Genomic DNA, 17596 nt, shown 5'->3' on the forward strand with positions numbered 1-17596 from the left:
GTCTGTAATCTCAGTGTCAGATCCAGAACTGGAATCCACAGTAGCAAGTCGGTGATGAGTATACACCCTCTGTCTCCTCGGGTAGTATCTTGTGCGTTCTTCTGGTCCCAATGTCTAGCGATAAACTTGTTTCTCCTTGCAGTCATCCATAACATATAATAATTTCTTATTCTTGAAGGCTATTAGTGCCGCATTATATTCCTTAAGTTGTGCAGTTAATTTGTCAACCCAATTTTCACTGGTGTCTTGCATTAGTGTGGGTTCTTTATCCATTTCAAACTGCAATAGTTCAATTTTTACTGTTTGTAGAAGTGCTCTCACCTCCTCTACAACCAGGAGCATTAGATCCAAGGAGCATTTATTTAGCACAGCACACCATCGATTGTAAAACTCAGGATTGGACCTCCCAATGGTGGGCACATTCTTAATACGAAAGCCTCTTGGTATTAGCCTCTTTCTGTGGTATTCTGATATGTATGTGCCATATAATTGAAGATCTATTTCTTTTTTCTTGAGTTTTAATTTGTGCAAAAACAGGGATTGAGCAGTATCCACTTGTGTGCTGGTAGGTAATTCTGTTTCAAATAGTATGCGAGCAGCATCCCCCTCTGTCAGTGTAAGGGTGTCAGCACCTTCAATTTCTGCTGGTATATTTGGAGCTGTTTGAGATAGAGTAGTGGCAACATTTGTGGGCCATATGCTACAACCGATAGTGATCAATATGAGATCCTATTTGAGGGACTCCTGGGCCTTGATTGAGACACTAACACAGGTGACAGACATCAGACCTGATAACATACTAACAAGCATGGATGTCAATAGTCTGTATACTGTGATCCCACAAGAGGAAGGCATTCAGGTGATCCTGAGAACCTTACGGAGATATCCATATGTGGGTCCCCCATCTGAATTTATCATTGAGTTGTTGAGGATATGTTTGCAGAACAATCTTTTCAGATTTGAGAATTTGTACTATCTCCAACTCAGGGGTACAGCAATGGGCTCAAACATGGCACCAGCATTTGCAAACTTATACATGGAACACATTGAGGTTGATGTATTACAAGTGTATGAAAGTCCTGAGATCATTTTGTATCGTAGATACATCAATGACATCCTCCTAATATGGAGAGGTACAAAGGAGGGGTTAAACACTTGGGCTGAAACATTGAACAACTCCACATGCCCTATTAAATTAAAAGTGACAGCCAATAAAGAGTCCATAAAATTCCTGGATCTATGCATTTACAAAGAAGGTGAAGGGTTAAATACCATGCTCTATCATAAAGAAACTGATCGCAATTCCATTCTTCATGCTGATAGCTGCCATCCTCGTCCACTTCTTAGAGCTATTCCGCGAGCACAAATGCTTTGAGTGGCACGCAATAATACATCCAGTGACAGACGTGAACTCCAAGTACAACACATGGAACAAAAGTTTGCCTCTCGTGGCTACAGTAATGAAGACATTGTGTTGGCAAAGACAACAGTATCAAATATCACACAGCAAGAATTGATACAACACAAACCTTCCAAGGACGTCACTCCACGTATGAATTTCCCCACAGTTTACTCACCGCAATTGAGGACGATGTCTAAAACACTTAAGAAAGATTGGCATGTTATTAACAGTGATGCCTCTTTACCATTTGATACATATGCACCACCAAGGACGGGGTTTAAGCGAGGTAAAAACCTCAGGGATCATTTGATGCATACTGACCCCCAACATTGTAACAAAAGAGAAACTTGGTTAAAACCAAAAAAACTTGGATCATTTAGGTGCCCTAGCTGCACGACATGTCATTCTATGATACAAGTGAGTGACTTTAGACACCCACATACCAATCAGAAGTTTAGGATTAAACATTACTTGACCTGCACTACAAAATGTGTAATATATATGCTCAGCTGCATTTGTGGTCTGTTTTACATCGGGAAAACAAGACGATATATAAAGAAACGTATGGCCAATCATAGGAGTGCCATTCGGGCTGCCATAGACAAGGGTAACAGCGATCAGCCAGGCACTTTGCAGAGAAGGGCCACACTGTCAAGGACCTATGCTTCCAACTGATAGATCATGTTCCACCTCTGAAGAGGGGTGGGAATAGGGACCAGCGCCTTTTACAACTAGAAGCACGATGGATCTACAGGCTTGATACTGTACAACCCAGCAGCCTTAACACAAATGTGGACTGGCACTGCTTCTTGTAGATAGACTTTGATTTATTGATCTTATTAATCTGATCCGTATATAATTGTTTAGTTTAATTTCCCCCATGATGTAACTGTAATGAGACATTTAAGATATATTTATATGGATGTACCATACATATAGTGAAAATGTATGTATGCTCCCTAATGCTAGCTTTATCTATGTGTTTAATTCTATATGATTTTGATAATCTGATTCGTTTATAATTGCTTAGTTTACTTCCCCATGATGTAACCAATATGAGACATTTAAGATATGTATATGGATGTAACATACACATAGTGAAAATTTACGTCTGCTCCCTGATGCTAGCTTTATCTATGTCTTTAATTATATATTTTTAACTAGACTTTGGTATTGCATTTTTATGTTTTATTTTGTTGAAATACTTCCATCAATTTGTCTACATGTAGGTAACTCTGAGGATATATTAGTAGCGATATCTTAGACAATAGCTGATATACAGTATAGACTTGTTATCTCTACTACTAGGTCCAATATAGGACTGTAGTTACACCTATAGGAATTGGAAGTGATTACACTAAACATTTGTATCTTTATACACATCTATACATTGTTTGGATATTGTTATGTCAAATAGTTTTTGATACATTTATGAGACACACTGATACATTCCCTTGTTGTTGTTACACATAGATGAGGGCGGGGCTTAAGAAGCCATTTTCTCAGTACAGCCATTTTCTCATTGCATGAATAACGAATGAGGTTTGTGATAATACCGTATTAAATAGAGAATTTGATTTCATCACTAGCAAGGATTGATGTTCTGCAAATGGTCCCACTATTACTACACTATATGTTTATTATTGCACTGTACAATATTAACACAGGATTAGTAACTATGAGCATTCACAATGTATTTGTCTTTTCTATGGTTGCTTTGGCAACAGTTGGGTGTTTTTTTTTTGCACAGTGGGTGGGGTTTCAATGGTTATAAAATGTTTGATTTACTATGTACAATTGTTGGTCTGATGAAGGGGTGAACACCCCGAAACGTTACTGGTTTATATGGAATAAAACACTTTTTATTTCACCTGTATCAAGTCCAGTGAGTGCTTGTGTTATAACTTGGATATTTGAACTTTCTATAGCACCCTGGCAGAATTGAAATTTACTGTTCGTGGGAGTGCATTTATTTCAGTGGATTTTATATATATATATATATATATATATATATATACACTCATACATACACATACACACACACACATATTATATATGTATACAGACACAAACACATATACAAAAAAAATTGCCTAAAGTAGAAAGACAAAAAAAAAAAAGGAGGAAAAAATTAAGTAATTTACCATCCAAAGCACTGATGAGCAGGTGTAATGCAAAAAGTATATCCACTTTATCTTGATGCAGATTTTGATTGTGAGTATCGTATTCTATAAGGTGCAGAAAATGCAGTGCCTTTTGCTTATGAGAAGGGCTTAAATCATCCAGTATTGTCAGGTTGGGCTTGTAGCCTGAACAGATTTCTTCTACCTACAGGAGTGGAAAATAATCATGAGCTAATCATTAGGATCTAAAGAAAAAACTCTCACATTTGATCGTTATGTTCAAATGGTTCTCTGCTTGGCAGAGCAGAAGAGACTAAAAGTGGTTTGAATGAAACAGGGCAAAAAAAAAAAAGAACTGGGAAAAAAATGAATTAAGGCGATAAGCAACCTAAAGCAAGCTACACTTTCACAGCCCATGAGACATCCTGTGTTTGGCTTAGTATTATCAACGCTGGCTCTATATTATATATATATATTTTTTTTTTTAAGTACAATACAGATGAGAGATAGGGAGAATAGAATTTACTTATGTAAATTGTTGTGCTTACACACTGCTATTGTCTCCATATGTAAAATGTCGCTCATTAGCTCCACTGCTTTTTCATGTTATTAAATACAAGAGGGTAAATTAAAGTGCTAAAATAATAGATTAATAAAATTCTCAGAGGTATTAATGATGATGAGATGAAAAAAAATTCAGGGTTTTTGTGAAAATGGAGAAGCCAGAATCCTACCTCAAATATAGTTAAAGAGACATTCTGGTCAAAATTAAAATGCACATAGATGAATTACATCTTTGAATATAAAAATATTTGCAATATACATGTATTGGTAAAAATGCTTCTAGTAAAAAAATTACAATTTTCTCTGCATGTGAAGTATAGCTAAATATTCTCAGTGCACCAGCATTTTAAATACTACAGTTGCTCAGAGAACAATGAGGGCTTGTATCATGTCAGCAAATAACAAATTGAGTCATAAAGTAATATAATAACTTAATACACTAAAGAAATTATTTTAGGTGCCTAATACTGAAGCATTCTATTGGCAGACACACATTCGGCATTAGGATTAGGCACCCTTACTCAGAGACTGTCAGCAGCGGAACAGGGAATAAAATGTTTAAAATGTAGCTGCCTAGAAAAGCAATCTGAACCTGTAGTGGGAGATTTATAGCCTCTTCTTGCGCAGAAATATTTTTAGAGAACATGCTATTGGCAATATCACCAAGCTCAAGTGGGAGGAAAAACACAGTGGCTTGAGTCATTTTATTTGTAGATGCTGGGTAAATACATACAGCACTATTAAGGCAGTTTGTCGCAGCGTAAATTAAACCAAGAGCCTCAGTCTCTAAATTTGTCGGCATAGAGTGAATGCATCTAACTGATCATCGCAATGGTCATCCTCACTTAATGTTCTAAAAAAGGGGTTGAATGTGTAAGCCCTGGTGAGTGGTAAGCTGCCTGCTCTGGTGAGTGGTAAGCTGCCTGCCCTGGTGAGTGGTAAGCTGCCTGCCCTAGTGAGTGGTATAAGCTGCCTGCCCTAGTGAGTGGTATAAGCTGCCTGCTCTGGTGAGTGGTAAGCTGCTTGCCCTGGTGAGTGGTAAGCTGCTTGCCCTGGTGAGTGGTAAGCTGCCTGCCCTGGTGAGTGGTAAGCTGCCTGCTCTGGTGAGTGGTAAGCTGCCTGCCCTGGTGAGTGGTAAGCTGCCTGCCCTGGTGAGTGGTAAGCTGCCTGCTCTGGTGAGTGGTAAGCTGCCTGCCCTGATGAGTGGTAAGCTGCCTGCCCTGATGAGTGGTATAAGCTGCCGCCTCTGGTGAGTGGTAAGCTGCTTGCCCTGGTGAGTGGTATAAGCTGCCTCCTCTGGTGAGTGGTAAGCTGCTTGACCTGGTGAGTGGTAAGCTGCCTGCCCTGGAAGGTAGTGAAGCTCTCTAATATGCAGACTCTCACAGGGGATAGAGGCATTGAGAGCAAAATTGTATTAAATACATTCAAAATCAAATTCCTCTGGTTTCTTGTTTTTAGTGTACTGCCCAGAATTTGCCTTTACTTTTGCGTAAACATCTTATTCTATCAGTGCAATAAGCATTGTGCCAATTTTGAGAAAAACTCACCAGATTACATTTTGCTAGATAAAACAGCTGGACCTCTCTGTATAGCACACCCTATTTAGCCCACTCCCCATTGTTATACATGTATAATTACATATAAGCAATAATAAATATATGCAAAGAATCTGCATATACAGTAAATATTTAAAAGCACTGGGCTAAGTGGAGCTCGTGGTAGTAATTAGCACTTAAAAAATTAACCAGGGATCAGATCTCTGGTTAATTTTATAAATGTGCCCAAAATGCCTCCAAAATACAGTGTAGTGTATTTTATTAAAAAATACAAAAAAATTTGCTTTTTTTTTTTATTTAAATAACTGCACTAGGCAGTATTTTGGGGGTAAAGTTGATTGAAGTTATGTGTTTATATGTGTATATCCACACATATGAACACACAAATATATATGTATATAAGCATATACATATATATTTACAATTAGCTACCATCACTGGGTGACTTACCCCCTAAGCTGCACTTTGGTTCTGTGCCGTGTATGACTGCATCAGAACGAGGCTCCCATTGGAGCCTATGGAAGAAAGCTCTCGTGAGCGCAATGCTTCCCAGCAATGTGAATGTAAGCTTGCGTTCAAATTGATGTCAACTTGTAATTCCAGCAGCGCACATTAGCGCCCGCTGGAATTACTCAGTAGAGAGCAAATATCACTTTCACAAAAACTATATTTAGTGCTCCACTTGTAATCTGGCCCATTGTGTTGTAATGCAGACAAGTCATTTGAAAAGCCTTTTGAGTATTGTTTATCTAATATCCTTTGCTATGGCCAGTTAAGGACAGATATCAATGAGTTACAACACTGACCAAGCAATCATTGCATTGAATGTTGTAGGGTCAAGGGTTCTAGAACCTTTAGGATCTACTACATGGTTTCCATGGGCAATGGAAAAAGCAGAATTTATATAAGGAAAGAGGGAAAAAATAATGGGGCCTATTTATCAAATGTCTGTCCGGCATGATCCGATCAGCGGATCATGTTCGACAGACATCGCTGAATGCGAAAAACAATGCGCTCTCCGCATTCAGCATTGCACCAGCAGCTCTTGTGAACTGCTGGTGCAACGCCGCCCCCTGCAGATTTGCGGTCATTCGGCCGCTAGCAGGGGGTGTCAATCAACTCGATCAGGTTGATTTCCCGCGATGTCTGTCTGCCTCCTCAGAGCAGGAGGACAGGTTATGGAGCAGCGGTCTTCATAACTGGTGTTTCTGGCGAGTCTGAAGGCTCGCCAGAAACACGGCCTTTCAAGCTCCATACAGAGCTTGATAAATGGGCCCCAATGACTGTACATCACAAAGCTTCTTTTTTTTATACACATAAAAAACAATTATGGGGATTCTCTTTAACGAGATTAACAGCAAGTTGAGCAATGTCACCATTTTGCCTGTAAAACATTGGCAGCTGGTGACAGTGGTTGTGAAGGGGCTAACTTTGAATGCATTACTTTTTTATTCTCACACTAGAGTTAACCTATTGATAAAGCTCAGAATTTAGAGGCGAGTGATCTTACCAGCGTTTGTAGGTGAACAACTATGTGTCCATCATATAAGTTTTCACAAAACATTTGATAAAGCTCTTGACGCTGGTCCGTAGGAAGCCTTTCCAATATTAAAAACTGTTTCTTCAAATGTGTTATATCTTTTAAAAGAAAAAGAAATACATGAGTCCTTTTTTACTATAACAACAGTAAAAGCCCAAATGCGTAGCATTAATAGAAGATAAACAACATTTTAATAAAAGAGATTCATTGCTACAAAAGACATTGTGAGATTTATTACCATCAAATAGATAGTTGTATTCAGTCCAACACAAAGGAGCAGCCCTGATAAAACGCAGCCTGTAACAAGTTCTCTACTATTGTCAATACCTGTTTCATTATTCATAATAGCTTTCAAAGCCATTTAGCCATTTTCTAGCACTGCAATAAAGCCACAAAGCATACAACAAACGCTGCCTTTTTATATGAGTCATTTAAACACAGTTCAGCAGGAATGGATGGAAAACTGGGCTCAGTGTAATGCAGAAAACAACAACAAATTCAGCCCAAAAGGTCCATATTGAGGAGCAGTTTTGTTATACTCCTACTGGTGCTGTGCTTTTGTATTTAAAAAACACACTGAAACCAATCTAAAATATTGCAGGTTTTATATACTATGATTAGCGTTTTCCTATATACTTTCATGTATTTTATCTTCAGGTTTCCATAACAAATAAGTAAGAATTCAATTACACGATACACGTATGGTGTTTTCACAAAACAAACCGGCAACATCCTGGGACGCAGCTCTATGTCATGTAGGGAGTCAGACATAGCACGGGAAATAGGACACAGCAGGAGAATGTAAAACTGCATATACGCTGCATGTGTCACCAACTGGCCATGTTACTGAACATACAATAGTAATAGCAAATTACTTTTTCTGAGTCACTATCAATGTGTCTTCAAATCTGCTTACATACACCTTACACGTACATACATATACCTTATGCATACATACATACACCTTACACATACATACATATACCTTACGCATACATACATACATACACCTTATGCATACATACATACACCTAACACATACATACATACATACACCTTATGCATACATACATACATACACCTTATGCATACATACATACATACATACACCTTACGCATACATACATACATACATACATACATACACCTTACGCATACATACATACACCTTATGCATACATACATACATACATACACCTTACGCATACATACATACATACATACATACACCTTACGCATACATACATACACCTTACGCATACATACATACACCTTACACATACATACATATACCTTACACATACATACATACACCTTACACATACATACATACACCTTACACATACATACATACACCTTACGCATACATACATACACCTTAGACATACATACATACACCTTACACATACATACATATACCTTATGCATACATACATATACCTTATGCATACATACATACACCTTACACATACATACATATACCTTATGCATACATACATACACCTTACACATACATACATATACCTTACGCATACATACATACACCTTACACATACATACATATACCTTACACATACATACATATACCTTATGCATACATACATACACCTTACACATACATACATATACCTTATGCATACATACATACACCTTACACATACATACATATACCTTATGCATACACACATACACCTTACACATACATACATATACCTTACACATACATACATATACCTTATGCATACATACATACACCTTACACATACATACATACATACACCTTACACATACATACATATACCTTATGCATACATACATATACCTTACACATACATACATACACCTTACACATACATACATATACCTTATGCATACATACATACACCTTACACATACATACATATACCTTATGCATACATACATACACCTTACACATACATACATATACCTTATGCATACATACATATACCTTACACATACATACATACACCTTACACATACATACATATACCTTATGCATACATACATACACCTTACACATACATACATATACCTTATGCATACATACATACACCTTACACATACATACATATACCTTATGCATACACACATACACCTTACACATACATACATATACCTTACACATACATACATATACCTTATGCATACATACATATACCTTATGCATACATACATACACCTTACACATACATACACCTTACACATACATACATATACCTTATGCATACATACAGTTGCTATTGACAAACTCATTTTCAGGAACATAAGTTATCACAATCTTTGCAGTGAACAACCTTAAAACTCAGTATATTTCTGGGGAAAAAAGTGGCATAAATGTGCAAAAGGTTTGACATGCTTCCAGTTGATACACTATATTTTTGTAAGGGTTTTAGAGCCTTAAAGGAACATTAAACACAAAATAAATGCTAGATAGAATGATGCATTCAAAGAAAAGATTAGTCTAAAAATAACAGATAGATGTGTTTTTGTAAAGTTTCATTAGTTGTTGTTAAACTTTTAGGGTCTATAAAGCAATGGATGCTGCCGTGTTGTAACTTAGGTTTCTTTCTCTGCTGTGGCCAATTATGGACAGTTATAAATAGGTTACTAGAGTGTGCAGCCAATGGCTGTGTGGAACATAACAGTGTTCTGCACTTCCATTTCTCACAGGAACTGAAAAGCTCACAATTTCAGAGTGTAATCACAGGAAAAGGGGAATAAATAAATAAATAATGAAAGCATATTGCAGATTTATGTATATCCAGTTTTCATCCTAATGGGAAAGAGTCCACAGCCGCATTCATTACTTATGGGAAATAAGAACCTGGCTACCAGGAGGAGGCAAAGACACACCAGCCAAAGGATTAAATACTCCTCCCACTTCCCCTATCCCCCAGTCATTCTTTGCCTTTCGTCCCAGGAGGTTGGCAGATAAGTGTCAGAAGATTTATTTTTTAAAGAAAATATATATTTTTTTCTATTTTATTTATGTTTATTGAGGTTGTTCAGAAATAAAAGAATACACACAAGTTTAATTACATACAGTATAGATAACGGTTACAGCAGTGATTGGTTTGTTTGAGTATCCCAGCGCAGCGTATTACTTTCACAATATAAATGCCTATGTATACTCAAAAGGGCAAAACAGAATTATTGTACAAAATAACACTGAACCTATATATTAGAACCTCATTTTTATTTTAATTGTAAAATAATCTATATATCTGTGTTTCTCCTTAAACTGTAAGAAAATGAGAAATGGAGTATAATCCCTAAAGGATAAGCTGGGTCTCTCATGGACCCTTAATTAGATATTATGCACTAATAGGGATTTAAAAGGAGAACATGAACAGGAAAACAGGGTTTCTAGGGGATGTATTTTCCCATGCTTACCTAGTAAGCGCAATGGTGGTGGGAGGGAGCTAGTGGTGACATACAGGGAGCTTTATGTAGGTGTAAGGAGCTAAATAAAATATTGCTAAGTAGAGCATTGGTATTAACATACTATTTTAGAGGAATTTACCTTTCATCTGTCACCTATAGGGGAGTTTACAAAATAGATATTCCTGGCAACAGGAAGAGGGTGGAATATTGCAGTCTAATAAGCCTGGGGACGGATATTCCGTGTCTTCATCAATAGGATCACTAACGGGCTATTAAAAGTCTAGACAGATCACATGTAGCCTTTTGGTATTGGAAAGTTCCTGCTAATACAGGTGACCAAGTAAGATCTGTTATGTACATTAGATCACTGATCCTTGACTCCCCTCTAGTGGTGAGACTTGGTAGGAATCAAATATACACCTATAAGGATGACAGCAATTCTTACATAAGTGTATCTGGCTAAACAGTGGCCTATGTTATCTTAGACTACATTGTTATATACCATAAGTTGGAGAACTAAAATATAAGTTACCAAGTGTAACATATGGGGTAAAAAATATCTCTAGTCTCATACACCAGTATACCTCTGAGTTAATAATTACATTAGGGAAGTATTTTAGAGTCAACAATGGAAACCCAACATAACATACACTTTTGATTATATCTTGGGCACAGAAATGGCAGTCTAATATGTATGTGGTTACAAGATTGTAACTATCTCCAAAACTAGGAGCCCAGCAGAAGTCAGGGACTCCATTTTGTAATGCGGCCAAGAAGGCAGTCAATTATAACATACAATGCTCTCGCACCCTGCGGGCACGGGCCCTATGCCTCACAGTAAGGGGAACCACATGTTTAGGGCTAAATAATAGATACCGCAGACATTAAAAATATCCACACATTATATGAAACAATGGTGTAGTAATATAGAGGCAAATCACTTCGCAACCAATATGACGGTAGCTAATTACATTAAAACAGAATATGGTGTTATGAACACCATAATATACACTGTGTGTTATTTGTAGTCAGCGTTAACTAACGTAATATTATTGGGTACAGCTGTATGGCGCAGTTAGTCCAAAGTACCAATAGAACCCCCCATGGGAGCTAGCTATATAAAATACCCAGATTTATGAAGGTATAACATTGAAATGGTTAGGTTTTACAGTGTTGCAGTCATAGATGCATGTGTATCTATAGTTTCAACTTAAGTTTTTTAATAATCTATAATTAGACAGGGTTGTGTAAGAAGTTAGCTTTGCCGAATAAGCTGGCTACATGAATTCTAGCATGAAGTAGAGGGTAACAAAGATTGTTCACAAAAAGAAAATGTTCAACCAGTTGCCATATACAGAAAACAATAAAGCATTACAAGAAACATCACATGGTACACTGCAGTAGAGAGAAAGAGCTTGCCTTCACCCTAACGTTAACCCTCAATGAGCATATAGCACATTGTACTGCTGATATAAAGGTTTCTTAACCTATTTTCTGTCTCCCACTTAAGAGTTGCAATATAAGTGACATTGGACTCAATATTATTTACTGCCAAGCTCCCTAACTTAATTCTAGTAGAGCAGTTCAAACAAGGATTATGAACTGAGTACATATTGTTAATTAACAAACTAAATTCAAGATGCTACTTAACATTTTTAGAGATCTAAAGCTAAAAGGATATCTACAATAATCCAACAGTACAGTCTCAAAAAAGGACTCAGCAGCCTACCCCACACCAGCCCGTCTGCTGGTTTGTATCAGGAGAGTGGCAGAAATTTTGTTTCATGTGTGAGGAGCTGCATATGCGTTTATCCATAACTGCAGGTCAGAGTCGACAGTGTTGCGATAAGAGCGTGCTGTTAGTGAGGCCGCTGCCTCCCATCTCTCTTTTTCATGCAGAAGTTGGGTTATTTCCTCTATGCTTATGTTATCCACAAAACAGGTATGTGAAATTTTCAGACCAGAAGTCAGGGCCTCTCGACTCCAATCTTGTCACGCTATATAGGGATGTTGCATCGTTTTGCAGATCATTATACACATCAGCTATATCTCCAGACCCGCAAATTAGGAAATCTGAGATCTGCTCCCCTGGGGCGTCCGTATTCCATGAGGTCAGGTTAGTCCAGATAGGTTTAATACGCTCAGCACCTCGCTCCTGCTTTGCAGTATGTGGCGGCCCTTCCTGCAGTGGTGGCAAAGGAGCACTGATCGGCAGCTTCTCATTTCGTGCAATCACAAAGTGAGTATGGATATGGCCAAGCATTGCCGCTTCAAAGTTCGCAAAGATGACTTGTAAGCGTTGCAAAATATCCTCCATGTGTGAGGCTGTGAAGGTGGTATTGAGATCACCGTAGCTACAACAAGCTTTGCCGTTCACTCCAGAACGGGCTTGTGATCCAGTCAGCTGGGAAGGTTGATGCGTAGCAGTCTAAATTCACTCAGCTAGAGGCCATTGGCAAGTCCCCTAGGCCACACCGCTGGAGAGTCCGTTTTGCGGCTGAAAAGTCGTGTTAAATCCCCATTTGCAGGCTAGAAAAGAGATGGTAGGACCCCTGAGTCCCTTAGTAAGTTTGACAATGTGGGAATTGCAGAAAAAGGCACTAATTAGCTCGTGAATTTAGTATATGATCAGGAGCTCTTCCAAGACACGTCTTGCTCCTTCAACGTTAAGCTCCGCCCCCTAAAGAAAATACTTTTATTACGTGTTAATTTTTATGTAAAGTGTGTCTCTCATGGAGGGTAGTACTCTTCGCAATGGGACAGGAGTTTTAAATAGTCCTTTTAGTCTCTCAGTGAGTCCGGAGATGCAGTGGGAGTTCTTTCTGCGACACCATCCCGATTCGTATTAACAGCTCCTCTAGCACTTGGCGTTGCCGACTCTTCGCTTCACTACCTGCTGTCTTCTCTCAAGTCCATGATGGAGGCGACGCTACTATCCGTCACACTTGAAGGGCAGTCCGATAAGATGGTTTCATTTTATCAATATGAATGTTATGTGACAGATAGGTATGGGTCTCAGTGAGACTCCTCTGTTCGGATCTGGGAATCATGGGATAATTCCTCCCTTAGGGGGGATTTGTGAACAGGGTGGGGATCTCTTATGTGATCTACCTGCTTTGTGTATTGGTTCTAGGGCTAAGACGGGAGAATTGCTTGAAGGATTTAGTGGGGCCTAGTTGCCGCCTTTTTCTGGCCTGCTTTTTGGGACTTAACGGTTTACCTTATGACCGGGCGTTGTTCTGCTGGGTTTGTTATGCTTTCGCATTCCTGACCGTGTGGCGACTAAGATTTTCTGCTTCGTTTGGATCTTGTCATAGGAGGTGGTGAGTGCCCCAGCCATTGTGGGTGTCAGGTGCCGTTCGTTTTTTTATATTGTCCTAATTTTCTCTTTGGTTTCAACCATGGAGCATTCTGAAGCTGAGACTGTCGTTTCTGATTCCTATTCTTCCTCTTGTGAGGAAGGTGCTTCGGCCCCACTGACGCAGGTTTATCAGTCTCTCTTGTGTCTTCTTAGAGCGCCTGGTTCCTTGGGCTTGGGCAACCAGGGGCCTATTAAGCCATCAGCCTCTGGGGGCTCTGTTCCTCAAGCAGCAGATTCCCATCAGCACCCTTCCTCTAAATTTGCGGGTAACCCTAATGTTAATTCTCCCTCCGCATAGGGTGGTTTGTTTCCCTTGGAGATGATGGGTCATTTCCGCTTCAATATATTAATGGCGCTGGTTCGCCTGCAGGATCCGGAGGTTCTTGCGCGGTTGGGTTCTTGCCCGATTATCCAACTTCGGATGGGTACATCCAGTTACCTCCAGGGGTGAATATTCCTCCATGTTGAGGGATCCTCTCCTCTATCAGTCGGGAACTGTGTCATCAAATGGTGCTTCGAGCTACACTATTTGGGATATTGATCGTCTCCTGTTGGTCGCTCATGTCCTTTCCCAGAGTTTTTTTGGCGGATGCCTTCGGGCTACCTTCTTTTCTTTCATCCAGTTAGGATACTTTTTCATTTGATTATTCCCTCAGGAATTTCTGGGATGGACTTGCTTTTTGTTACTTCCTTGGAAGTTGTTCAAACCCGCCGGGGAAATAGCTCAAAATGGTAGAGTGCTCGCTTAGCATGCGAGAGGCAGTGTGTTGTCAGTGACGCCTGGCGGGTCTGACGGGACCTTGTGTGTTTTGTTTTATTGTATGTTTTCACAAACTACTCTATACATCTACATCCGGGCCTTCAGGTCCGCATACCGGGAGAGATTGGGCATGCCACTCTCTCCCGGGGCTGGGTCGGTGGCTTCCGCCGCATCGCTTTGGTTCTCCTTTCAGGGAGCGGGGCCTTCTCCGCTAGGGCGGTTTTTGGTCTTTGGTCTTCTTGCTACCCTTTGGGTGGTTTTAGACTCCTAGGGTCTCTGGACCTCGTTTCTTTCCGCTTTTAATGGACCCTTCTCGTGTAACAGCGGTGGAGCGCTTGTCGGTATGCGAGACATAGCGGGATCATGTCTGCATTCTCTGTGATCCGGCAGCAGTGCTGTGGGGTGGCTAGCCTGTGCCTTGCCACGTTGGGGCCTAGTTCACCTTTTTCGCTGCTGGAGGCTTCTTCTAGCTGGAACCCGGTTTCATTGGGGTCGCCTTGTTCATTTCGGTTGTTTTTTTTCCAGAATTTTCTCCACCCTCTTAGGGTCGGGCACCAACGTGGGACCCTAGTTTCTAAATGCCGCTGAGTTTTGCTCTGTGTCATGGGTTCTAGCGCCTTGAGATCGGTTCTGCGTTTTTTCGCGGTCCTTTCTTAGGTTTTGCTAAATTTCCCTTTTTTTTCGGGTTCCTTCCTCGGGTAAGGAGTGTTTGACCGGAATTTTGGTCAGGGTCTTTTTCTTAAGGTTTCTTTGTGGATCTGGGATTGGGCCGGGGTTCCGGGTGGCGTTGGTATAGTTCTGTCTATGCTTGTCCCGGTTTTTCCCGCTGGTGTTCGGGTTGTGTCTGGAAGGGGTTCTTCATTTTCTCTCTTTGGAGTGTCTGGTCCCCTTTTTATGGCTGCTCTGGGCCTTTGTTTTTCTGTGTGGGAATGTGTTCTGGACTTCTTTGGGGTCCGTTGTTCTGGTGCTCTACCTTGCATCAGCATCCTTTGTAGTGCCCTGGTAGGGTCACTTTGTCTTCAGATCTTCCCCACCAGTATCTGCTGTGGGGCCACGAGATTGCTACCTTGGGTAGTCTCTGCTCCTTTGGGGGCTGGCTCGTTTTGACTCCTGTGTCGAGTTTGCGTAGGGGGGGCAAAGTTTCCCTTGGGAGACTTTGTTCTCTGGGGGGGTGTTCCTTTTGTCCCCGGTTTAGGGATGGAAATGCCCTTGGGAATAGACTTCTGGGTTCGGTGTTCCTATGATGGTGGGACTCTGTCCGTGTTTCTGGTCACACTTTTTTGAGGTGGCTGGTGATGTTCCTCCCTCTTGTTCAAGGGGTGGGGGGGGGACTCTGTCACTGGACTTTTCACTGTCGTTGACAGGTTGTTTTTTTCCGTGTGGGGGCGGCCCTCGTTGCGGCGGTTCTGCAGTTGTGGAGAACGTCCCTGTTTATCTCAGGATCCTAAGCTGTGGTTCTGGTCATCATTTAACTTTTCAGCTGTCTCTGTTTCTTTTGGATACAGTGGGTCCCTATTGAGGTGCTCTCTGAGCTCTCGGGGGGATTGGATCTCTGATTTTTCTCTCCATGGAGGTTTTTTTTGTCTAGGAACTTGATTTTTGCTGGTTCCGTTCCTCTGTGGTTCCCTACAGCTGGGGAGCTGGACAAGGTTTTTTTTCCCTTTATCTGTGGCTGCACTATAGCGTGCAACTTTGTCGTCTGTGCGGTTTTCTGTTCTCAAGATACTTTTTGTTCTCTTTTGGTCTTCGACTGGGTCTCGTTCGACTGATGATGCCCTTTTTCTGGCATTTCGTGAGTCTTTCTGGAGTCTCCCAAGCTAGTCTGCTTTGTCTTTTGTAAAACAGGGTTCTGGTTCAGTTCTCCCTCTCCCTTGCTTCTTCTTTGGGGAGTTGTTGGTCAGGGTTCCCTTATAGGGACGTGTGTATGGGATCGGCCTTTGGGCGATAGGGCGATTCGAGTCCTGTTGGCTCGGTGGTGTTGCATGTGTTTTTTACCCAGGCTATGGACTGTTTGTGTCCTTGGGGCCCTTTTTTCTTCATGTTTTGGCTCCCTGCTTTTGGATAAAGCGGGACTTTTTTAAATTATGGAATGTGTTTCAGTCCTGGTGCCCTCAGATTGGGCCGCCTCTTACCCTCCCGTTCTTGGCATTCAGTGTCCTGTTTGGCTTGGGTATAATTTTCCCACAAGTAATGAATGCAGCTGTGGACTCTTTCCCATTAGGAAGAAAAAAGTAAATTTATGCTTACCTGATAAATTAATTTCTTCTATGGTACGACGAGTCCACGGATTCATCCTTTACTTGTGGGATATTATCCTCCTGCTAACAGGAAGTGGCAAAGAGCACCACAGCAGAGCTGTCTATATAGCTCCTCCCTTAGTTCCACCCCCCAGTCATTCGACCGAAGGTACAGGAAGAAAAAGGAGAAACTACAAGGTGCAGAGGTGACTGAAGTTTAAAATAAAAAAATATAATCTGTCTTAAAATGACAGGGCGGGCCATGGACTCGTCGTACACTAGAAGAAATTAATTTATCAGGTAAGCATAAATTTACTTTTCTTCTATAAGGTACGACGAGTCCACGGATTCATCTTTTACTTGTGGGATACAATACCAAAGCTACAGGTCACGGATGAACGGGAGGGACAAGACAGATGGTTAAACAGAAGGCACCACTGCTTGAAGAACTTTTCTCCCAAAAATAGCCTCCGAAGAAGCAAAAGTATAAAATTTGTAAAATTTGTAAAAGGTATGAAGCGAAGACCAAGTCGCAGCCTTACAAATCTGTTCAACAGAAGCATCATTTTTAAAAGCCCATGTGGAAGCCACCGCTCTAGTAGAGTGAGCTGTAATCCTTTCAGGAGGCTGCTGTCCAGCAGTCTCGTA

At 40.4% G+C, this 17596-nt stretch overlaps 1 protein-coding gene across 1 annotated transcript in view; it reads right to left on the reverse strand.

Moving 5' to 3' along the window:
• The window catches only part of GSDME (gasdermin E), a 229707-nt gene that overhangs the window by 81786 nt on the left and 130325 nt on the right, over positions 1–17596 (reverse strand). Inside the window, exons 5-6 of the mRNA XM_053715729.1 lie at positions 7156–7283; positions 3547–3730 (exon numbers count right to left, since the gene is read on the reverse strand). Of these exons, the coding sequence (XP_053571704.1) occupies positions 3547–3730; positions 7156–7283 (312 nt within the window). The remainder of the gene's footprint in view (positions 1–3546; positions 3731–7155; positions 7284–17596) is intronic.

The sequence above is a fragment of the Bombina bombina genome, chromosome 5, assembly GCF_027579735.1.
Source record: "Bombina bombina isolate aBomBom1 chromosome 5, aBomBom1.pri, whole genome shotgun sequence".
Lineage (NCBI taxonomy): Eukaryota > Metazoa > Chordata > Amphibia > Anura > Bombinatoridae > Bombina > Bombina bombina.